Genomic DNA, 25,884 nt, shown 5'->3' with positions numbered 1-25,884 from the left:
TAATCACCTTTGCAAGACCCGCTCGATGGGCTCCTTTAGACTCCATATATGCGAGGTATTTGTTAAACTCCCGGAACTCCTCCATGGAGGGTCTGAAGGTCATGATCTTACAGCTGGGGTTGAGAGGACTTTCCACCTCGGCCTCCTCCATGATGGCTGGGGTAGTCTCTGCAGAGAAGGTGATGCGGTCATCAGCAATGAATTATTATACGGTTAAGGTTGGTGGTCATTTTTCCCAAATAGCATGTAAGCTCCCCAGCAGGAACTCCTTCAGTTACTTACCATTCCCTCTACCACCCTATTAGGGAGACTACCGCATCTCTCCTTAGACTCCTGAAAAAAAACTGCCTGTAGTCACTCCTCTTCCCAAGCTCCTTCTCCTGGCATTGAATCATGGACCTAATTATATCGCTCGCTTCCTCAAAATCCTTCCTAGTAAGAATGAATTTTCTAACTCTGCAAGGTGACCAAAAGTGTGGTTCCTACATACCAGTTCTGAAACAGACTGTCTCATACACACACCTGTATAAAGGCCTAGTCCAGGTTGAACAGAGAACAGACAATGTTCAACATCCCCAGGACACAGTTTACTCAGGTGTGCTTCCACTTGTCATAACACACTTTCCTATAATCATTTCAAACCATCCATTCAGCAAAATGGCCAGGCACCAGGCTAAAGTACTGGAGACACCTTAAAGAGATAAGGTTTGTCTTCACCATCCAAGCTTACGCTCTAGAGGCCGAACAAACTTCAAGACAAAACTTAACTCCACCGGAGTTACTCAGAAATGACTTCTCCAGAAAAGGGCAGAGTTAAGACTTATTAGAAGGTGTAGGAATTTGTCAAATGAGAGAAAGAGCATTCCAGGCAGTGGAAATATTTGGAAGTATTGCAAAGATGGAGAGAGAAGGTTAGTTTTTCTGGAGCTTAGAAAGAAAAGATTACAGGAGATCAAAGTAGAAAAACAGGCAGTAGGTTGTGCCCTGAAAACACCAACTTAATCCTGCTGTCAATAAACAGGCTGATTCCTTCAACAAACATGTATTGAGCACCTAATGTGTGTCAGGCACAGAGAATGTGAAGGTGAATAATAAGCACTGGCATCGGTGCCTCAGAAAGGAGTCCCACCCATCCACTTCCAGATGTAGCAATAGTGCCTGGTATCCCACAGCTCAAACCACAAATCCTCTCAGAACAAAGCTTTCCTTGTATTGTTTTCTCAAGCAAATTTAATTTGCCTGACAAAACAAGAAATCGGGAAGTGAGGGATGGGGTGGACAAAAGGGGGAAACATGCAATGGGATACTAAGAGGTTAAAACAGATTAGGGCTTCAGATGAAGATGTGATCATTCCTCATTTAAGGTTTAAATAGGGGTCTATCTCACCAAGTACATGTGAGGAAAAGAGGTACATCAAAACTAAACCCTTTACGAACTTACAGTCTAAAGGAGAAAATAATCTGCATGGAGATATATTAATGCACAGCAGAAAATATTCTACATTCTCCCTGCCTGAGGGAGGGGGCATGCAAAAATAAAAAACCTCCCAGACCACCTCGCCACCCAGCTCCTTTCAGGTGCACGTGCCCAAATCCATGGACTGCAGGATGAAAGTCTCACCTCTATACAGGATACACATAATCCTCTAGAAGCATCCAGATCAGGCCCTTGGATAGCTATCATGGCTTTGTCCACCAATACAGACTGCATTACACTTTAAGCTCCAACAACACTCACTGATTTGTGCTTCTCTAAACAAGTACAGCTCTCTATGCCTTTGCCCATTACCTGTTTCCTCACCTGGCAAACTCCCGCCCATTGTCAAGATTCCCAACCCTCTGGAGAGGCCTAGGTGAACTATCCCTAAGTGTTCTGACCTCCCTGTCTGCATTCCTCTTAACACCAGCTACCCGTCCCAATGGTTGGCACTTCCGACACACTCGGAACTACAAGCGTCTCAAGGGAAAGGGAGGCTCTCCATCTCTTTAAGCCAACATTCAGTCTGGGATCAAGCCTGGCTAGTAATATCTGCAGCAATAACTATTTGCTAACTGAATGAGGGAATAAATGTCAAAATGCTATTAAAGTATTTACATAAAATGATACCAAATGCAGGAAAAAAGAAAGCATTGACCCCAAACACAGAAAAGTTACCTATAAAACAGATTCATTTGCTTGATTGGTAAAAAATAATAGAATATAAAAATCTGAGCAGTGAGAAAGGGGAAGAAGCCCCCAGATTACCCCTGTAGAAACATTTGGTACATGGAAGGCAGTCTCACTTTTTCCCTGGCCAAAGAATAAGCGTGGCCTGCGTATTTCTCTAGGCAGAGGAAGAAGCCACTAAAGAAGAAATTGGAAATCCAGCCAGTCATTCAACAAATAGTTACTGAATGCAAACTGTTGGGCAGGTATTCAGAAAGGACTGGAACCAAGTCCTGGCAGCAGCCAAGTGAAACACACAATCAATAAGTAATAAGTGCTCTGAAGAAGAAACCAGGGTAAGGAGAGAGAGCACACAGAGGAGAGGTAGCTATTTCATACAGGGTAGGCAAGAGAAGGCATTTCAGAGGCCTGAAGGAGGGAATAAATCATGCGGATATCTGGAAGAAGAGCATTTTAGGCTGAGGCAACGGCAAGAAGCCTCTGGGGATCGTCAAGGAATAGCAAGAAAGTGAGTACGGCTGGAATTGTAAGCAAAGGAGAGAACGGTGAGAGAGGAGATGGGGGAGAGAAAGAGCTTGGCGTTTACTCTGAATGAGACGGCAAGTAGTAATCTTGGGCTTCTTCCCCTTCTTGCACATTCCCGTGCTTGACACGGGAACATGTATTTCCATTCAAAGAGACGACACCTGCTTGGTAAGGTAACTCTTCTGGAGGATTTTAAGCAGAGAAGTGAGCTGGCGGGGCCGGCCGGAGAGCAAGTGATTAAGTGCTCGCGCTCCACTGCGGCAGCCTGGGGTTCGCCAGTTCAGATCCCTAGTGCGCACTGACGCACTGCTTGTCAAGCCATGCTGTGGCGGCGTCCCATATAAAAAAAAAAAGGTGGAGGGGAGTGACGTCAGCGTCATGGCGGAGTGAGCTTTCCCGTCAACTCTTCCCCCAATAAGATACAAAAAAAGGAACAGTCACAGACCAACAACGGAATCCCAGACAGTAAAAAGCTAGATCGGAAAGATCCACACTGCCTCACATCTGAGAGTGGAACGTGCTGGGCCCCAGGAGGAAGTGGAGAGAAATAAGGAGAACTCCTCTCCCTCCCCATCAGATCAGCAACCCCGGTCCCTGTGGCTCCCAGAGAGCGGGGAGGGGCGGCCCTCTGCGGGGAAACCGTAGCTCTTCTGAGCACCGCAGAAAGCGGATAATGAGGGGCAAACGAGAAGCCTCCCACGCCAGGGACCCAGAGGGCAAAAGAGAGAGCCGCCCCCCTTCCCGCAAACGGGACCCTGCAGCTCAGCCGACCAGACCAGACCAGACCAAGTGATCCGTGGCAGACCAAAGTGATCCGACCCACGGATCACAGCAGAAAAACCGTGGCAGAGCGCAGGGGGCTTAGATTACACAGCCCTTTACCACCACACAGCGGTAGCAGGTGGAAATTGCAACCAGAGATTTCCAGGATGAGGAAACACAAAGCCAGAGAAAGCACAATGTAAAGATACATGAAATCACCAGACCAGAAGGAAAATGACAAGCACCCAGAAACCAACCCTGAAGACACAGAAATCCATAATCTAAACGACAGAGATTTCAAAATAACTATTTTGAAGCAGCTCACTTCGCTGCTTAAACACTCAACAAAATACGAGACAACACAGACAAACAATTCAATGAGATTAGGAGTTTCTTCACAAAAGAGATTGAAATCATAAAGAAAAACCAATCAGTGCTGATGGAGATGAGGAACACAATGGAGGAGATAAAGGAGAAACTGGAAATTTTAAAGAAAAGAGCTGACAATATGGAGGAAAGAACTAGCATTTTAGAGGATAGGAATACAGATATGCTCCAGATGGAAGAGGAGAGAGAACTAAGACTAAAAAGAAATGAAGAAAGTCTCCAAGAAATATCTGACTCTATTAGGAAATGTAACATAAGAATTATAGGTATTCCTGAGGGAGAAGAGAGGGAAAGAGGAAAAGAGAGCCTATTCAAGGAAATAATAGCTGAGAATTTCCCAAATCTGGGGAACGAGCAGGAAATACCAGTAAGCAAAGCCAACAGGTCACCTAAATATATCAACAGGCAAAGGCCCTCTCCACGACACCTAGTGGTAAGGCTACCCAGAGTCAATGACAAAGAAACAATATTAAGGGCAGCTAGAAAAAGACAAAAAATAACGTACAAAGGAACTCCCATCAGGCTCTCAGCAGATTTCTCAACAGAAACTTTACAGGCTAGGAGAGACTGGAATGATATATTCAAAATACTGAAAGACAAAAACTTTCAGCAAAGAATACTCGATCCAGCAAAAATATCCTTCAAATATGACGGAGAAATAGTAACTCTCCCAGATAAACAAAAGCTAAGGGAGTACATGGCCACAAGACCCCCACTACAAGAAATATTCAAGAAGGCCTTCAGGCCTGAAAAAAAGAAGAGAAAGGGAATACAAAGCTAGGAGCAAGGAGAAAAATAGGTAGATAAACTCAGAAAAATAGTAGATCTTTACCGGAATAGGTTAGCAACCACTTAAATACTAAAATCAAAGATCCAAGGAAGGAATTCACCAAAAATAAATTTAACCTCATCCCTGTAAACACATAGCCACAACACAAGATAGAATAAGGTATAACAAGAATGACTTAGAAGACGAAGAGGAAAGTGATTGAATTGACTTAGTATAAGGAAATAGGAGGCCATCATAATAATGGAATATCTCATACACAAGATTTTTTACACAAACCTCAAGGTAACCACTAAACAAATCAAAACAAAATCACATATTATAAACAAAGAGAAAACTAGAAGAGTCATAAGACAGAACAACCACACTGAACTGGCAGTCCGAAACAAATGGGACAAGAAAAAAAGGAAACGCAAAAGATCCAGAAAATAAGTAACAAAACAGCAACAATAAACCCTTGTATATCAATAATTACCCTGAATGTAAATGGATTGAACTCTCCAATCAAAAGATACAGAGTGGCAGGATGGATTAAAAAGCAAGCCCCAACAATATGCTGCCTCCAGGAAACACATCTCAGCTCTAAAGACAAGCACAGGCTCAGAGTGAAAGGATGGAAGACAATACTCCAAGCTAATGGTAAACAAAAGAAAGCAGGAGTTGCCATACTCATATCAGACAAAGCAGACTTCAAGATAAAACAGCTTAAGAAAGACAAAGAAGGGAAATATATAATGATAAAAGGGACACTCCACCAAGAAGACATATCACTTATAAATATATATGCACCCAACACAGGAGCACCAATGTACATAAAGCAACTATTAACAAACCTAAAAGGAGACATTAACAACAACACAATAATAGTAGGGGATCTTAATACCCCACTTACATCAATGGATGGATCATCCAGACAAAAAGTCAATAAAGAAATAGTAGACTTAAATGAAAAACTGGACGAGATGGACCTAATAGACATATACAGAGCACTCCATCCAAAAACAGCTGACTACACATTCTTCTCAAGCGTGCATGGAATATTCTCAAGGATAGACCATATGTTGGGAAACAAAGCAAGCCTCAATAAATTTAAGAAGACTGAAATCATACAAGCATCTTTTCAGACCATAATGCTATGAAACTGGAAATGAACCATGAAAAAAGTGGGAAAGTGACAAAAATGTGGACATTAAACAACATGCTACTGAACAACCAATGGATCACTGATGGAATTAAAGGAGAAATCAAAAATTATCTGGAAACAAACGAAAATGAAAATATGCCATACCAAACCATATGGGATGCAGCAAAAGCGGTCCTGAGAGGGAAACTCATAGTGATACAAGCCCACATTAACAAACAAGAAAAAGCCCAAGTAAGCAACCTTAAGTTACACCTAACAGAACTAGAAAAAGAACAAACAAAGCCCAAAGTCAGCAGAAGGAGAGAAATAATAAAAATCAGAGCAGAAATAAATGAAATTGAGACAAAAAAACAATAGAAAGGATTAATGAAACAAAGAGTTGGTTCTTTGAGAAGATAAACAAAATCGACAAACCCTTAGCCAGGCTTACTAAGAAAAAAAGAGAAAAGGCTCAAGTAAATAAAATTAGAAATGAAAGAGGAGAAATTACAATGGATACCACGGAAATAAAGAGGATTATAAGAGAATACTATGAGAAATTATATGCCAACAAATTGGACAATCTAGAAGAAATGGATAAATTCTTAGACTCATACAACCTCCCAAAACTGAACCAAGAAGAAATGGAGAATCTGAATAGACCAATCACAAGTAAAGAGATTGAAATAGTAATCAAAAACCTCCCAAAAAATAAAAGTCCAGGACCAGATGGCTTCTCCGGTGAATTTTACCAAACATTCAAAGAAGATTTAATACCCATCCTTCTCAAACTATTCCAAAAAATAGAGGAAGATGGAACACTTCCTAAATCATTCTACGAGGCCAACATCACCCTGATGCCAAAGCCAGACAAAGACAATAAAAAGAAAGAAAATTACAGGCCAATATCGCTGATGAACATAGATGCAAAAATCCTCAACAAAATATTGGCAAACCGAATACAGCAAAACATTAAAAAGATCAGGGGAGAAGTCAAGGTGGCGGCGTAAGCAGACTCTGAACTCACCTCCTCCCATGGACACAGCCAATGTACAACTACTCGGGGAAAAATTACCCCTGAGACAGAACTGAAAACTGGATAAGAGGAACTCCTGCAACAAACAACAATCCTAACTGAGGTGGAAGAGGCAGAAACTCCCTTCTGGAGAGAAAAAATGGCGCCTTCACAAGCCGCCAGCTTCACGGCCACCCAGGATCAGCCCAAAGGTACGCAGCCTCCCTGGAGGCGTGGGGCCCTGAGCCGGGGGGCAGCCCCGCTGTAGGCATTTTGTGGACCCAGCACAATCCAGACGAGTGGCATAATATCTGACTTTCCCTGCTACTAAAACACTGGGGAGTACCCCCAGAAAACCTGGTTCACAAAGAAATTAAAACCGGCTCTTAAAGGGCCCACGCACAAACTCACCCATTTCAGAAAACATTCTAAAATCACCAGAAAGAAAGGTGCACAGTGCTTTGGTGAAAAGAGACTCACCTAATAGGCCCTGAGTGCATCTTGGTGAGAGGTGAGACCTCTCCAAGGACTGGGACAATGGCGGCGGCCATTGTTGTGGCCTGGTGTGGGCGTGCTGACACAGACTCCATTGGAGTTCTCCCTGGGGCCTGCTAGCCCAGGTCTGCCCCAGCACCTAGAGCACCGATTTAATCCAGCTCAGCCAGGGCAGGCAGCCCACCCTAGAGACAGGCCGCACCCAACAACAGGCCCTCAGGCAACTTGTGGGCCTGCATAGATTGGTGACTGGATTCTCTGCAGCCTGGCAACTGAGCCCACTGCTGTGGGGCAGGGCGGGCACAAGGAACGGGTGGAGTGTGTGGGGCTCCCGACGTGGAGAGACTGGGTCCACTTCAGGAGGTTGGGGCACACACACGGGGCAGGACTGTGTTGACTGTGTGTGTGGACCTGTGGGCGGCAGGGCTTGTCAGCTGCAGAAGGCTTGTGCTTCTCAAAGACCCACAAGGGGATTTGCCCCACCTTCCAAAGTCTGAAACAATTGGGTGCTCCTGTGCCTGAGGCCAGCCCCACCCAGCTGCAATCCTCAGAGAGCTGACAAGAGACCTAAAGGCTGGAGGTTTATAGCAATTGTAAGCCCCTGAACCTAACAACCTCCCACGCTGGGGGCCTACTCACTTAAAAGAAATACTGCAACACAAATGTGGTATTAGAACTTGCAGTCAACTGAGCTGGGGCACCCCACACCTGATAAAGAGACTGAAGGGCCCACAACAACTACAAACAGCTGAGCATTACAACAGCTGACCAGGAGCATAACTCGGCCTACCTGGGCACATAGAGGGAGAGCAAACAGGCCACAACAGAAGGAAACACACAGCCCACATAGGGGTCACCCCTGGAACATTGAGAACTGAAGGAAGCACACTGCAGGACTCCTAACGCGTCACTTGTATAAGGTCACCTATCCAAGAGCAGGAGACGTAGCTGACCTACCTAATACAGAGACACAAGCACAGGGAAAGAGGCAAAATGAGGAGGCAAAGGAATACATTCCAAGTAAGGGAACAGGAGAAAACTCCACAAAAGGAACTAAGTGAAACAGAAATGAGCAACCTACCTGACAGAGAGTTCAAACTAAGAGTTCAAACTCCCCACTGATGTGGGGAGAAGAACAGATGAACTCAGTGAGAATGTCAACAAAGAAATGGAAGATATAAAAAAGAACCAATCAGAAATGAAGAACACAATACTGGAAATGAAAAATTCCCTAGAGGGACTCAAAAGCAGAGTAGAGGATACAGAAGAACGTATCTGCGAGCTGGATGAAAGACTAGAAGAAATTACCCAAGCTGAACACATAAAAGAAAAAAGCATTAAAAAGAGTGAGGACAGTCTAAGGGACCTCTGGAACAACATTAAGCACACTAACATCCGTGTTATAGGTGTCCAGGAAGGAGAAGTGCGAGACAAAGGGGCAGAGAATCTATTTCAAAAAATAATAGATGAAAACTTCCCTAACCTAAGGAAGAAAACAGACATCCAGGTACAGGAAGCACAGAGAGCCCCAAACAAGATAAACCCAAAGAGGCCCACACCAAGACACATCATAATCAAAATGTCTAGAATTAAAGATAAAGAGAGAATCCTAAAAGCTGCCAGAGAAAGACAAGTTACATACAAAGGAAACCCCATAAGGCTATCAGCTGACTTCTCAGCAGAAACCTTACAGGCTAGAAGAGAGTGGCACGATATATTTAAAGTGCTAAAAGGAAAAAACTTACAGCCAAGAATACTCTACGCAGCAAGGTTATCATTCAAAATGGAAGGAGAGATCAAAAATTTCCCAGACAAGCAAAAATTAAAGGAGTTTGTCACCAAGAAACCAGTGCTACAAGAAATGTTAAAGGGACTGATTTAAGGGGAAAAGAGAAGAGCATAAATAGGAAAAATTATCTGTTTCCATGATAAGACGGCAATGGATACAAATGCACAAAAAAGACGTTAGCTATGATATCAAAAACATAAAATGAGGGAGGAGGGAAGTTAAAGAGTAGAGCTTTCAGACAGAGGTCAAAATAAAAAGACCATCAATTCTGTATAGAAGGAGAAAGGAACAGAGAAAGACTACTAAAACTGAGAAAAAAAGTTAAAAAATGGCGGTAAGTACATACTTGTCAATAGCTACTTTAAATGTCAATGGACTAAATGCCCCAATTAAGAGGCATAGAGTGGCTGACTGGATAAAACACCAAGACCCAAATATATGCTGCATACAAGAGACACACTTCAGACCTAAAGACACTCACAAACTGAAAGTGAAGGGATGGAAAAAGATACTCCACGCAAATGGCAATGAAAAGAAAGCTGGGGTAGCCATACTCATATACGACAAAATAGACTTTAAAACAAAAACTGTAGGTCCGGCCCTGTGGCTAGGCGGTTAAGCACGCGCGCTCCACTGCTGGCGGCCCAGGTTCGGATCCTGGGCGCGCACCAACGCACCGCTTCTCTGGCCATGCTGAGGCCGCATCCCACATACGGCAACTAGAAGGCTGTGCAACTATGACATACAACTATCTACGGGGGCTTTGGGGGAAAAAAATAAACAAATAAAAATTTTAAAAAAAAAGTGAAATTAAAAAACAAAAACAAAAACAAAACTCTAAAAAGAGACAAAGAAGGGCATTACATAATGATCAAGGGAACAATCCAACAAGAGGATATAACACTTGTAAATATCTATGCATCCAATGTACGTGCACCTAAATATATAAAGCAATTATTAACAGACATATTAACAGAAATAGACAGTAACACAATAATAGTAGGGGACTTTAACACTACACTTACACCAATGGATAGATCATCCAAACAGAAGATCAATAAGGAAACATTGACCTTAAATGACACCCTACAACAGATGGACCTAGTGGATATATACAGAGCATTCCATTCAAAAACCGAAGAATACACGTTCTTTTCAAATGCACATGGAACATTCTCCAGGATTGATCACATATTAGGCCACAAAACGAGTCTCCATAAATTTAAGAAGATTGAAATAATACCAAGCATCTTTGCTGACCACAACAGTATGAAACTGGAAATCAACTATAGGAAGAAAATCAGAAAAGCCACAAATACGTGGAGATTAAACAAAATGCTACTGAACAACGACTGGGTCAACGAAGAAATAAAAGAAGAAATCAAAAAATACCTGGAGACAAATGAAAATGAAAATACGACATGCCAGAATTTATGGGATATACAGCAAAAGCAGTTCTAAGAGGGAAGTTTATAGCAATACAGGCCTATCTCAACAAACAAGAAAAATCTCAAATAAACTATCTGACAATGCACCTAAAGGAACTGGAAAAAGAAGAACAAAGCCCAAAATCAGTAGAAGAAGGGAAATAATAAAAATCAGAGCAGAAATAAATGAAATAGAGACTAAAAAAACAATAGAAAAAATTAATGAAACCAAGAGCTGGTTCTTTGAAAAGATAAACAAACTTAACAAACCTTTAGCTAGACTCACCAAGAACAAAAGAGAGAAGGCACAAATAAGTAAAATAAGAAATGAAAGAGGAGAAATTACAAGAGACACCTCAGAAATACAAAAGATTATAAGAGAATACTATGAAAAGCTATATGCCAACCAATTCGACAATCTGGAAGAAATGGATAAATTCTTAGAATCATACAACCTTCCAAAACTGGATCAAGAAGAAGTAGAGAATTTGAATAGACCAATCACCAGTAAGGGGATCGAAAGAGTAATCACAAACCTCCCCAAAAATAAAAGTCCAAGACCAGACAGCTTCCCTGGTGAATTCTACCAAACATTCAAAGAAGACTTAGTACCTCTCCTTCTCAAACTCCTCCAAAAAACTGAGGAATGGGGGAAGCTCCCTAACTCATTCTATGAAGCCGACATTACCCTGATACCAAAACCAAACAAGGACAACAGAAAAAAAACAAAATTACAGGCCAGTATCACTGATGAACATCGATGCAAAAATCCAAAACAAAATACTAGCAAATCGCATACAACAATACATTAAAAAGACTATACACCATGATCAAGTGGGATTTATTTCAGGTATACAGGGATGGTTCAACATTTGCAAATCAATCAACTTAATACACTACATTAATAAAATGAAGAATAAAAATCAGATGATTATCTCAACGCAGAGAAAGCATTTGATACATTTGATACATTGATACAGCATCCGTTTATGATAAAAACTCTAAATAAAATGGGTATATAAGGAAAGTACCTCAACATAATAAAGGCCATATATGACAAACCCACAGCTAATATCATCCTCAGTGGTGAAAAACTGAAAGCTATCCCTCTAAGAACAGGAACCAGACACGGATGCCCACTGTCACCACTACTATTTAACATAGAACTGGAAGTCCTAGCCAGAGCAATCAGGCAAGAAAAAGAAATAAAAGGGATCCAAATTGGAAAGGAAGAAGTGAAACTGTCACTATTTGCAGATGACATGATTTTATATATAGAACACCCTAAAGAATCCACCAGAAAACTTTTAAAAGTAATAAACGAATACGGTAAAGTTGCAGGATACAAAATCAACATACAAAAATCAGTTGCATTTCTATACACTAACAACGAAGTAGAAGAAAGAGAAATTAAGAATACAATCCCATTTACAATTGCAACAAAAAGAATAAAATACCTAGGAATAAACTTAACCAAAGAGGTGAAAGATCTGTACACCGAAAACTATAAAACATTGCTGAAAGAAATTGAAGAAGACACAAAGAAATGGAAATATATTCCATGCTTTTGGATTGGAAGAATTAACATAGTTAAGATGTCCACACTTCCTAAAGCAACCTATAGATTCAATGCAATCCCTATCAAAGTTCCAACAACATTTTTCACAGAAATAGAACAAAGAATCCTAAAATTTATATGGAACAACAAAAGACCCCAAATAGCTAAAGGAATCCTGAGAAAAAAGAACAAAGCTGGAGGTATCACACTCCCTGATTTCAAAATATACTACAAAGCTATAGTAACCAAAACAGCATGGTACTGGCACAAAAACAGACACACAGAACAATGGAATAGAAACGAGAGCCCACAAATAAACCCACACATCTATGGACAGCTAGTCTTCGACACAGGAGCCAAGAACATACGATGGAGAAAAGAAAGTTGCTTCAACAAATGGTGCTGGGAAAACTGGATAGCCACACGCAAAAAAATGAAAGTAGACCCTTACCTTACACCATACACAAAAATTAACTCAAGGTGGATTAAAGACTTGAATGTAAGACCTGAAACTATGAAACTTCTAGAAGAAAACATAGGCAGGATGCTCTTTGACATTGGTCTTAGCAACATATTTTCAAGCACCATGTCTGACCAGGCAAGAGAAACAACAGAAAAAATAAACAAATGGGACTACATCAAACTGAACAGCTTCTGCACAGCAAAGGAAACCATCAACAAAATGAAAAGACAACCTAACAATTGGGAGAAGATATTTGCAAACCATACATCTGATAAGGGGTTAATCTCCAAAATATATAAAGAACTCATGCATCTCAACAACAAAAAAACTAACAACCCAATTAAAAAATGGGACAAAGACCTGAACAGGCATTTCTCCAAGGAGGATATACAGATGGCCAACAGACACATGAAAAGATGTTCAAAATCATTAACTATCAGGGAAATGCAAATTGAAACTACAATGAGACATCACCTCATGCCCCTCAGAATGGCTATAATTAACAAGACAGGAAACAACATATGTTGGAGAGGATGTGGAGAGAAGGGAACTCTCATACACTGCTGGTGGGAGTACAAACTGGTGCAGCCACTAAGGAAAACAGTATAGAGATTCCTCAAGGAATCAAGGATAGAACTACCATATGATCCAGCTATTCCACTGCTGGGTATTTATCCAAAGAACTTGAAAACACCAATGCGTAAAGATACATGCACCCCTGTGTTCACTGCAGCATTGTTCACAGTGGCCAGGACTTGGAAGTAACCTAAGTGCCCGTCAAGGGATGAATGGATAAAGGAGATGTGGTATATATACACAATGGAATACTACTCAGCCATAAGAAACGATGAAATTCAGCCATTTGTGACAACATGGATGGACATTGAGGTTATTGTGCAAGGTGAAATAAGTCAGAGGGAGAGGGTCAAATACCATATGGTTTCCTTCATTAAGTGGTAGATAATAACAACAATAAACAACCACACAGAGACAGAGATTGGATTGGTGGTTGCCAGAGGGGAAGGGGGGAGGGAAGAGGGTGAAAGGGATAATTCAGCACATGTGTGTGGTGATGGGTTGTAATCAGTATTTGGGTGGTGAACATGATGTAGTCTATGCAGAGGTGGAAGTATGGGGATGTACACCTCAAGTTTATAGAATGTTATAAACCAATGTTACAGCAATAAACAAAAAAATTAAATAAAAAAAAGATCATACACCATGATCAAGTGGGATTTATGCCAGGGACGCAGGGATGGTTCAACATCCGCAAATCAATCAACGTGATACATCACATCAACAAAACAAAGAATAAAAACCACATGCTCATCTCAATAGACGCAGAGAAGGCATCTGACAAGATACAACATCCATTTATGATAAAAACTCTCAACAAAATGGGACTAGAAGGAAAGTACCTCAACATAATAAAGGCTATTTATGACAAAGCCACAGCCAACATCATACTCAACGGGGAAAGACTGAAAGCCATTCCTCGAGAACAGGAACGAGGCAGGGCTGCCCACTCTCACCACTCCTGTTCAACATAGTACTGGAGGTTTTGGCCAGAATTAGGCAAGAAAAAGGAATGAAAGGAATCCAAATAGGTAATGAAGAAGTGAAACTCTCACTATTTGCAGATGACATGATTTTACATATAAAAAACCCCAAAGAATCCGTTGGAAAACTATTAGAAATAATCAACAACCACAGCAAAGTTGCAGGGTACAAAATCAATCTACAAAAATCAGTTACATTTCTGTATGCTAATAATGAACTAACAGAAAGAGAGCTCAAAAAGATAATACCATTTACAATTGCATCAAAAAGAATAAAATACCTACGAATAAATCTTACCAAGGAGGTGAATGACCTATACAATGAGAACTACAAGACATTATTGAAAGAAATCCATGATGACATAAAGAAATGGAAAGATATCCCATGCACATGGGCTAGAAGAATAAACATAGCTAAAATGTCTATATTACCTAAAGCAATCTACAGATTCAATGCAATCCCAATCAGAATCCCAATGACATTCTTCACAGAAATAGCAAAAGAATACTAAAATTCATATGGGGCAACAAAAGACCCCAAATAGCTAAAGCAATCCTAAGAAAAAAGAACAAAGCAGGAGGCATCACAATCCCTGACTTCAAAACATACTACAAAGTAATAGTAATCAAAACAGCATGGTACTGGTACAAAAACAGACACACAGATCAATGGAACAAAAATGAAAGGCCAGAAATAAAACCACACATATACGGACAGCTAATTTTCGACAAAGGTACTAAGAACATACAATGGAGAAAGGAAAGTCTCTTCAATAAATGGTGTTGGGAAAACTCGACAGCCACATGCAAAAGAATGAAAGTGGACCATCTGCTATCGCCATTCACAAAAATTAACTCAAAATGGATCAAAGACCTGAAGGTGAGACCTGAAACTATAAAACTCACAGAAGAAAATATAGGCAACAGACTATTTGACAGTGGTCATAAAGGAATCTTTTCGGATGACATGCCTACCCAGCCTAGGGAAACTAAAGAAAAAATAAACAAGTGGGACTTTATCAGATTAAAGAGCTTCTACAAGACAAACGAAACCAGAATCAAGATGAACAGACAACCCACCAGCTGGGAGAGAATATTTGCAAAACATACATCTGACAAGAGGTTGATCTCCATAATATATAAAGAACTCACACAACTGAACAACAAAAAAACAAACAACCCGATCAAAAAATGGGCAGAGGAAATGAACAGACACTTCTCCAAAGAAGATATAGAGATGGCCAATAGGCACATGAAAAGATGCTCAACATCACTAATCATCAGGGAAATGCAAATCAAAACAACACTAAGATATCACCTCACGCCCGTTAGAATGGCTATAATCACCAACACAAAAAACAACAAGTGTTGGAGAGGATGTGGAGAAACAGGAACCCTCATACACAGCTGGTGGGAATGCAAACTGGTGCAGCCTCTATGGAAAATGGTACGGAGATTCCTCAAAGAATTAAAAATAGAGATGCCCTATGACCCAGCCATCCCACTACTGGGAATCTATCCAACGAACCTGAAATCAACAATCCAAAGAGGCTTATGCACCCCTATGTTCATTGCAGCATTATTCACCATAGCCAAGAAGTGGAAGCAACCTAAGTGTCCCTCAACTGACGACTGGATTAAGAAAATGTGGTATACATATACAATGGAATACTACTCAGCCATAAAAAGAGACAAAATCGTCCCATTTGCAACAACATGGATGGGCCTGGAGCGTATTATGCTAAGTGAAATAAGCCAGAAAGAGAAAGACAAACACCGTATGATCTCACTCATATGTGGAATATAAACCAACACATGGACAGAGAAAACTGTATTGTGGTTACCAGGGGCAATGGGGGTGGGGGGTGGGCACAAGGGGTGAAGGAAGTCATATATAGTGATGGACAAACAAAAATGTACAACCCAAAATTTCACAATGTTAAAAACTATTAAAACATCAATAAAAAAAATTTTTTTAAAAAGTGGATGAAGATGGGCACAGATGTTAGCCCAGGGCCAGTCTTCCTCAGCAAAAAGAGGAGGATTGGCAGATGTTAGCTCAGGGCCGATCTTCCTCAGAAAAAAAAAAAAAAGTGAGCTGGCTTATCATTCTGGCTGTTGTGTCATAAAAGGACAAGTGGAAGCATGGAGGCAATTTACACCAATCCAGGCAAGATAAAACAGTGACTTGAACCAGTGGTGGGCAGTGAGAAGTGGTCGACTGCAGACATATTCTGAAAAAATTTCCCGATAGAAGTGAGAGAAACAGAGGCTCAAGATATGTGCTCTAAGCAACAGAACAATGGCTCTGACAACAAACTGAAGCAATGAGACTATTAAGATATGCAGCACAATGGAAGCAATCAGAATTAAACGTCAGCCCTTGACCTAGTTTGCTAACTGGTCTGTTACACTTTGCCTCTTCCTAGCGTCACTACTCCCTTGATTACACAAAACTAGTTCTACCTACAAATCACGTACACATACTAAAGACCTACTGAACTTGTTTTAGACCTTTTTCAATCTATAAAGTTAACATATGAGCATCATAAAATTTAAATGTTAAAGTATCTAAACATTTAATGTTAATCCCACCACCCAAATCTTTGCCAACATGACAGGCAAAAAAGTCTGGCATTGGGCCAGCCCCGTGGCTTAGCGGTTAAGTGCGCGCACTCTGCTACTGGCAGCCCCGGTTCAGATCCCGGGCGCGCACTGACGCACCGCTTCTCCGGCCATGCTGAGGCGGCGTCCCACATACAGCAACTAGAAGGATGTGCAACTATGACATACAACTATCTACTGGGGCTTTGGGGCAAAAAAAAAAAAAAGGAGGAGGACTGGCAATAGATGTTAGCTCAGAGCCGGTCTTCCTCAGCAAAAAGAGGAGGATTAGCATGGATGTTAGCTCAGGGCTGATCTTCCTCACAAAAAAAAAAAAAAAAGTCTGGTGTTAAGTTTCACTTCTTTGATTACTAGTGATATTGATAATTTTTGACATCTATAACCATTTTCATTTCATTTTGGGATTGCCTACTTACGTTCTTTACCCTTAAAAGGTAGTTTATAAATTTTCTGTTTCTTGAGTTTTTCCTAATCCACATTTATCATTATTAAACTTAATCAATCATGGTGCTAGAATCCAATTCCCAGCCCCCCATCTTTCTCTTTTACCTTTATTTCTCTGGGCCAAGAAGAAAAGCAGGCTTAAAACGCTCTTTCAATAATGTTTCTTAGAGAAAGACTGTTATATTTTGCAAGAAACCTGTCTCTGATTTTCAGCTGATGGTGATGCAATAATCATTTTAATGCTATACCTCTTTAGAGACTGAGTCCCCAAAGTGAGTGACAACAATATCTGTGATGATAACTCTCTTATTTTGTTTCTAAAGAGCTGGCCTTCAATGCTTCTGAGACCACCTAAACCAAATCATCATATTTATAGTAAGTATCCTAAGAATTTTTTTCTTAATGAACTAAAGATCTTTTTCATAAAGTGAAGAAAAGTCTAGCACTAATTCATACTTACTCATAACTCTCCTAAGCTTCTTATCTGAAAGATTTTACCTTATCATGAAGGAAAAACATCTACTATCCTTATTCTAATCATAAATCTTTATTTGCTAACAAAAAATAACCTGAGGCTGATGCCTTCCTGCTAAATGTAAATCTATATCCTCTATTGCTTTCCTGGTGTACACCTGTATTTCTGACCTATGTCAGAATTTAAACAATTTCTGTGAGAAGAGTAATAACTGATGGCTCTCATCATAGGAGTATCAGTTTCTCAGACAATGCCTGCCACCGAACTGGACTGCGCTGCTAACTGCCTCTGAAGAGAACACTTCAGGGTCTAGTATAAAGTGCAGCCCCTGGGGAGATAGAGCACTCACCAGTTAAGCAGATAATGCATTAGGCTAGAAAGAAAATGAACCACGGCACAATTACCAGCTGTGTTAGTATCAGAAGAGAACACTACGGTCGTCCCCCCTCATCCTTGGAGATATGTTCCAAGACCCCCAGTGGATGCCTAAAACCACAGATAGTACCAAATCCTATAATTACTATGTCTTTTCCTATATACCCATACCTATGATAAAGTTTAATTTCTAAAGTAGGCACAGTAAGAGATTAACAACAATAACTAATAATAAAATAGAACAATATAACAATATACTGTAATAAAAGTTATGGTAGGGGACAGCCCTGTGGCCTACTGGTTAAGTTCACATGTTCCGCTTTAGCAGCCCAGGTTCACAGGTTCAGATCCCGGGCACGGACCTACACCATTCATCAGCCACGCTGTGGCAGCGACCCACATACAAAATAGAGGAAGGCTGGCACAGATGTTAGCTCAGGGCAAATATTCCTCAGCAAAAAACAAAAAAAGTTACCATAGATCTTAGCAACCTCAGCACCTGATTTTTTTTCTTTTCTTCTTAAACCGAGAATTTTCACCTTTTCACTTAAAGGAAGCACTTGATGGCTTCCCTTTGGCATATCCAAATTGCCAACATCACTACTCTTGCACTTTGGGGCCATTATTAAGTAAAATAAGCGTTACTTGAACACAAGCACTGGGATACCACAACAATGGATCTAATAACCAAGACAGCTACTAAGTGACTAAGGGGCGGGAAGCATATACTGTGGCTACGATGGACAAAGGGATGATTCACATCTTGGGCAGGACAGGGTGGGATGGCGCACAGTTTAAACTTATGAGTTTATTTCTGGAATTTTCCATTTAATATTTTTGGACCATGGGTAACTGAAACCATGAAAAGCAAAACCACAGATAAGGGGGAACTGCTGTATTCCAGCTTCCTCCATGGTTCCTGATGAGGACTTGCTCAAATCCTGGAAGCTATCCTCTCAGTCCTCACTCACTCCTCTTTTCCTACAGTGAGATTTAAAAGAAACTGAACAGGCAAGGCTCAGACCAACGTCCTGCTACCCTGCTCTACTCCAGTTCCATGTGCTCAGTTCAGGGAGGCAGGCCTAGGCCCCACCAGGGGCAGAGGCCTTGCTGCAAGTCTGGCCTTTCAGTTCCAACACTGCAGCATCCCCGCTTTGGTCTCACAGTGAGCCAAGTAAGCTACTGCTTTGCAGACTACCTCGGTCAGGCATTGCTGTGAGTTGAAATGTGTCCACCAAAAAAAACAGGTTGAAACCTAACCCTCAATACCTGTGAATGTGACCTTATTTGGAAACAGGGTCTTTGCAGATGTAATCAAATTAAGACAAGTCATACTTGATTAGGGTGGCCCCTAGTCCAATATTACTAGTGTCCTTGTAAGAAGAGAAGAGACAGCCACAGAGGGAAGACCACCACGTGAAGATGAAGGCAGATTAGAGTCACGCAGCTGCAAACCAAGGAATGCCAGCAACCACAAGAAGCTAGAGAAAGGCACGGAACAGGTTCTTCCCTCGGTCCTTTAGAGAAAACATGGCCCCGCTGACACTCAGATTTTGGCCTTCTAGCCTCCAAAACTGTGAGAGATAACTGTTCTCGTTTTAAGCCATCCAAGTTCGTGGTAATTTGTTACAGCAGCCCTAGCAAACTAGTACAGGAGTCAAGGGCCAGCCTGGGGCAGGGGGAGGAGCAAAGTGCCACATTCTCCAACCCCAGCCTTATGACAGTCAAGCTCCCAATACTCTGACCTTCCAGCTGACTCCTTCATCTTTCTCAATTAGTTCTAGACTTGGCTGGAAAAGGGAAGTGGCAAGCCACTGTGAAAACCCTACTTTAGCCATTAGCACACCTATCCGGGTACTAAACCACAACAGGGACATCTGGCTTTAAAGGCTGCTCTTTTCTGTCATCCCAGGAACCCACAGGCCTGGGGCCCTAAGCTAGAAAGCAAGACAGCAAAGAAAAGCCCTTAGTCTATTGATCATTTTTTGCCTGAGCCAGGCCTCCTTCCTCTCCCAGAGGTCCAGGCAGCTTTTCTTTATCCTTTTGGTCCCACTGAGATCACGATTCCATCTTGCTCCACCAGCCTCCAGAGAACAGGGATAGGAATGGGAAAGTGGTCTGAGAGATGGTTCTGGGAGAGAACACCAGGGCACCAAACGGGTCTGTGCAGAAGTTTCTTTTACTGCAGTTGAGAGATTCTAGGCTGGGTCCCAGGAGAAGTTTCCCAAGAAGTGACCCCTGTAAATTCTCTGCATCAATCTATACTGGCCAACTCACAATCCTGATCACACCCCTCTTATTCTCCTGGCGGACAGAGGCAGACAGAAGTCATCTTCCTGGGCAAAGTGAACAAGACTTCCCCTTCTCTTGTTCACCAGAGATCTGGGGAAATTAACAGATACTGGAGCACTCCAGCAGTCATAACCTTAGAATAAATATAGAAAAGAGGGTGTTGGAACCAGCAAATTTACCCTAAGCATTCATTCTTGGCTCCACGCAGCATGACACTCCTTTCCCGGGTCAAACTATATCCAGGCCTGGACTTCAGTGGGGCAGGAGAAGCAATTTTCCTTACATGAAATGCTCACAGGGTAATTGATTCTAGTTGCAAACCTGCAACCTTCCTGCCAGCTGAATCTTACAAACATCTAATTTATGTGTGTCCACTTCAAACTTTCATCAATTTTTCAAACACACTGAGTCAAATTTTAACTACATCTGTCATTTCCTGGTTTTTCCTTTCTCTATTTCTTAGACTTCCATAAGCGTCCATCAATAGGGGCCTAGTGGAATCAGTGTGGTATTTCCAACAGAGGACAGGAAACCTAAAAGGAATGAGACAATCTCTAAGTACAGACCCGGAGTGATCTGCAAATTATATTATTGAATTAAAAAAGCAAAGTGTAGAACAGAGTTTATAATATTCTACTTTTTGTATAGGAAACAAGACCAAAACCAATAAAAACGGTTACCTTTAGGGAAAATAAGAGACATGGAAAGAAGCAAAACTTCCGTTCTACATATAGTTTTTAACTCTGCAATCCTGTGAGTTATATAAGTTAAAAGCAAAATTAAAAAGAAAAAAAAAGCCCTAAAAATTGAAAAACAAATTAACCTAACTGTACAGTAAGTCAGTGGCATAAGCAAACAAGGAAAAGAATTAAGTAACTTTTTTTTTTTAATTTTTATTTATTTATTTTTCCCCCAAAGCCCCAGTAGATAGTTGTCTGTCATAGCTGCACATCCTTCCAGTTGCTGCATGTGGTACGCGGCCTCAGCATGGCCGAAGAAGCAGTGTGTCAGTGTGCGCCCAGGATCTGAACCTGGACCACCAGCAGCAGAGCACGCGCACCCAACCACCAAGCCACGGGGCTGGCCCCGAATTAAGTAACTTTTAATCACAGTATTTAGGCTGTAAATCCTAATGGGATATATTTTAGGATATAGAACGATTTTTTCTGTGTGTGAGGAACATTAGCCCTGAGCTAACATTCGATGCCAATCCTCCTCTTTTTGCTGAAGATTGTCCCTGGGCTAACATCTTGCCCATCTTCCTCAACTTTCTATGGGATGCCGCCACAGCACGGCTTGACAAGTGGTGCATCAGTGCGCGTCTGGGATCTGAACCTGCAAACCCCGGGCTACTGAAGCAGAGCACGCGCACTTACCCGCTGTGCCAGCCTTGGAACAATTTTTAAAAATATATTAAACTGCATTTAGTTGTCAGATTGTTAGTAGTAATATTGGTATGGGGTTTGGTTTTTTTTTTAACTATTACAGGTATACTATAAGATACAGCAAATAGGTAATAATGCCAATGTCATTAGGAGTCAAGATTTTCATTATAAGTATAAAAAGATACCAATATAAAATCCTTTGACTGCATACAAACTTAATCTTTCATCAGAATTTGAAATAGCAATATGAACTCATAATTTTTTTCTCTTAAAATAATGTGTATCTCCTAGCACTGCCCACTGAAAAAGGCACAGAAACAATGACATTACAGTAACAAAGATTACCTGTCGCACATAAATTGTGGTCTCTAAATACCATACCACAATAAAAAATAAAAAAACAGAGATCTGTGAATTAAAGGCTGGTTCCAGGTCTGGGACAAGAAATATACAAGATGTGACTAGAACATGTTGTCCCAGAAAGCAAGCAAGCTATCAAAGACAAATGAGGGCAAATTTCACTTCAAAACTAACATCACTCCTGGGAAAAGTAGATATCATGTGTCTCCTGGTATGATGTACTGAGAAGGACACAACATCACTTTTGTGGCTATTCCTGCCAAAAACATATAACCTAAATCTAATCATGAGGCAACACCAGAAAAGGCCAAATTAAGTGACATTCTTAAAAATAAGTGGTTTGCTCTCTTCAAAAATGTCAAGGTCATGAAAGACAAAAAATGAAAAAGAGTTCCAGATCAAAAAAAGACTAACATAATATATGATCCTCCTATCCTCAACCAAAAAAAACAAAGAATTTTTTCTCCTTTCTTCTGCTACAAACAATATCAGTGGAACAAATGGTGAGATTTGAATAAGATCTATATACTTACCCGCTGTGCCAGCGGGTACTGTGTCAAGATTAATTTCCTGATCTTGACAACCGCACTGTGGTTAGAGAATGTCCTTGTTTTTAGGAAATATATGATAATGTATTTACAGGTAAAGGGGCATTACATCTACAGGTTCCTTTCAAATGGTTCAGAAAACAATATGTTTACACACATATACAGAGCAACAGAGAAGAAGTGAGAAAATGGTAAGCAAGGAACAACTAACATTTGGGAAATCTGGGTGAAGGGTACGTGGAACATCTTTGTTCTCTTTTTAGCAAATTTTCTGGAAGTCTTAATTTATTTCCAAATAAAAAGTTAAAAATAACAACAACTAATGAGAGTCATGTCAAAAGGACATAGGAACTTCGGGGGGAAGATAGCCACGGTGGCCCCACGCAAGGTGTTAGAGCCTGATGGGGTGAAGAGGACATCCACACAAGCACAGCAGCAGCTATGGGAGACTGGATACACACCGGCTGATAATGGGAGCCAAGTTTCTTGCTGTCAGGGAAAGCAGTTTAGAAATATGGAGAGAGAGGAAACTAGAGTTAACCTGTCGTATAGACTGGACTTGGGAGTTATTGGTGCAAACTCACAGTATGTGTGTGTGTATATATGTGTGTATATGTATGTGTGTGCATGTGTACATGTGTATGTATAGATACTTCCCTAGGTCTGCCCACTGAGAGGCCTTGGAAGCAGTAACACCCCAGTAGCAAGGAGCTCTCAAATCTTGGTTTCTAAATACCATTCTTCACTAAAAGGAACCAGTGCTTCTCGGATAAAAGACTGACTCCAGGTAAGGAGAAGAAAAAGAACAAGGTAGGCCTGGAACATCTTATGCCAGAACTAAGGAAATACTCAAAAAATGAGGGGGACATGTCAAAAAGACATAATAGCCAACTTGAAGAAGCTTCCACTGGCTAAATTTGGGGAAAATTGAGCATCAAAATAAATAATGATAGTAATGGACTATCATTAAACAAAATAAGAAACCATGAGGGCTGGCCCCATCGTGCACCAGTTAAGTGCACGTGCTCTGCTGCTGGCGGCCCGGGTTCAGATCCCAGGCGCGCACCGACGCATCGCTTGTCAGGCCATGCTGTGGCGGTGTCCCACATAAAGTAGAGGAAGATCGGCACGGATGTTAGCTCAGGGCCAGTCTTCCTCAGCAAAAAGAGGAGGATTGGCATGGATGTTGGCTCAGGGCTGATCTTCCTCACAAAAAAAAAAAAAAGAAAGAAAGCAGAAGAAACCATGAGTACATAGTGTAATAAATACACTACTCACTATTTTAAAATCCATACTTCTATAATACTCCTTTTTAAAAAAAGTACCAATCACCAACGGAATACGTCAACATATTACTCTGCAGGTTTATAAACGAAGGGAAGGAATCAACCCCTTATCTTGCTTTTCCAGAACAAACAGTATTTCAGAGTAAGCAAGGCATTGATGGTGAAAAGTTCTTCTTCACAGAAAAATTCCCACTAATAAATGTAGAAAAAATAAAAATTATATGATCACAATTTTTTTTACAATCCCTAATAAAATAAAGAATCTAGGGAAACATCATCAATGGATGCTAAGATCATGAGGCAACAAGTTAACAGGAAGCTTGATAATGGAAAAATCCAGTTCATTATCAGTGGAATAAGTAGACATGACATGAAGAAATGGAAAACACACAGCATCACCTATTAATCATTCTTACCTAAAAAAGTGACTCTCAATCAAAAAAAACCAAGCCATTAAATCTAACCACCAGTTGTCAGGAAATACAGGGGCTAGAGAACAAAGTAAACACCACCACAAGAAAACAACAGGCCAAACCCTGAACATGAGACAGTCTACATTCCAAAAGCCAATGGTGGGTGTGGCAGGGGTGGAAACAAGGGACTATGACAGAATGAAAAAGACATGATAGATATGAATAGAAATTATATGCATCAACAACTGGTCACCAGATATGTGCATAGAAAAGCAGTAGAATAATGTAACAAAGGAGGAAAAATAAGATTAAAAAGGCAATAGCACAACTAGAACAAAGGGTCCTTAATACTTTTATATGTATGTCTGTACATATCTATACTCTGCTCTGTTATAAACCTGAGAATGTCTTAGAAAAGTCCTCAGTTAAAAGGCATGGATGAGAACATCAAACTTTTTAGATTCAATACACAGTCTTTTTCTGTCTGTCCCATTACTTTCAACTTACAATGTTCAGTGGCTGAAACGTCAGAGTTCCTTTATTACCAGTCAGATTCCACTAAATAGGCAATTATTAGAAAACAGGGGAGGGTGGGGGGGTCGACAGACTTCTATTAGGTCACAGCATGTACAACACAATAACCATCTAATTTTAAGAAATTCTATTTTTCCCTCGGGATAAAGTTTCCTTGCTCTCTAAAAATACAATGACCAGCAACCATGCTGATCAATTAGGCCATGCCCAAATCCTTAGGTTGAAGCACTAGACTAAACAAAAGGTTACTGCAACAAATGACAATTACTCTGCTTTCCAGCAATTAAACCAAATTGCCATCACAGTGGTAATCTCAACCAAACAGAATGACATCTTATACAAAATTCCCATCACAACCGGAGTCCAACTAAAACACCTTGTATATTTCTTTCCAGTTGTAACTGCCTCACTTAAGAGGCAGCCAGGTAGACAGGCAAGACTAGACCTTAGAGCTAGAGAGAACTGGATTCTAATCCCTCCCACATGCCTCCCCCACTTAACAGCTGCATGATCTCAGTAAAGTTACTTAAATTAGGCCTCTGTTTCCCCATCAGTAAAACGGAATAACACTGCCTCCTGTACAGCATCGTGATGGGGATTCAATAAGTTGCTAAATATGGGACTTCAGCACATTACCAGGCTATAGTAAACACACAGATGTTAGCTAAAAACACAAAAACAAACAAAAAAAACTATTCAAATTAAATCCCTTCTTTTAGCTTCTTCCCCAATGCCTACAGACAGGCTCAAATCTCTCCCATATAATTTTTAAAGGCTCCCTGTACATCATGTCCCCTCCTAGACTAGTCCCAGCTATTAACTTCTCTCTCCAACCCCTCACAGACAAACACCAACAGAGAATAGTCTACACTCATTTTGTCCACTTCATCTCTTTTCAATCTTGAAACCCACTGCAATTTAATATCTCCATCCACTAGTGCACTGAAATCATTCTGGAAAAGGTTGCCAGTGATTTTCCAACTGCTATATCCAATATGTTGTTTTTAGTCCTCTTAACACCTCTTCAGCCTTTAAAAATGGAGAAGCCCTCTCCTGGCACAACTTCTGCAGATGATGGGACATACAGCAT

General features: G+C 40.8%; 1 protein-coding gene across 8 annotated transcripts in view; it reads right to left on the bottom strand.

Moving 5' to 3' along the window:
• The window catches only part of KDM4C (lysine demethylase 4C), a 389,693-nt gene that overhangs the window by 338,633 nt on the left and 25,176 nt on the right, over positions 1-25,884 (bottom strand). For 7 of the 8 annotated variants that reach the window (XR_009223452.1, XM_058565774.1, XM_058565775.1 and 4 more), the window contains one exon: positions 8-168. Coding sequence is in view for 7 of the 8 variants with exons in the window: in XM_058565774.1 (XP_058421757.1) it covers positions 8-151 (144 nt within the window). In the remaining variant the exon portion in view is untranslated. Of the gene's footprint in view, positions 1-7; positions 169-7,246; positions 7,361-25,884 lie in introns of those variants that run through there. The other variant, XM_058565777.1, reaches the window with a different exon arrangement.

The sequence above is a fragment of the Diceros bicornis genome, chromosome 22 (genome assembly GCF_020826845.1).
Source record: "Diceros bicornis minor isolate mBicDic1 chromosome 22, mDicBic1.mat.cur, whole genome shotgun sequence".
NCBI classification, from domain to species: Eukaryota; Metazoa; Chordata; class Mammalia; order Perissodactyla; family Rhinocerotidae; genus Diceros; species Diceros bicornis.
This window is presented reverse-complemented; position numbering and strand designations above follow the sequence as displayed.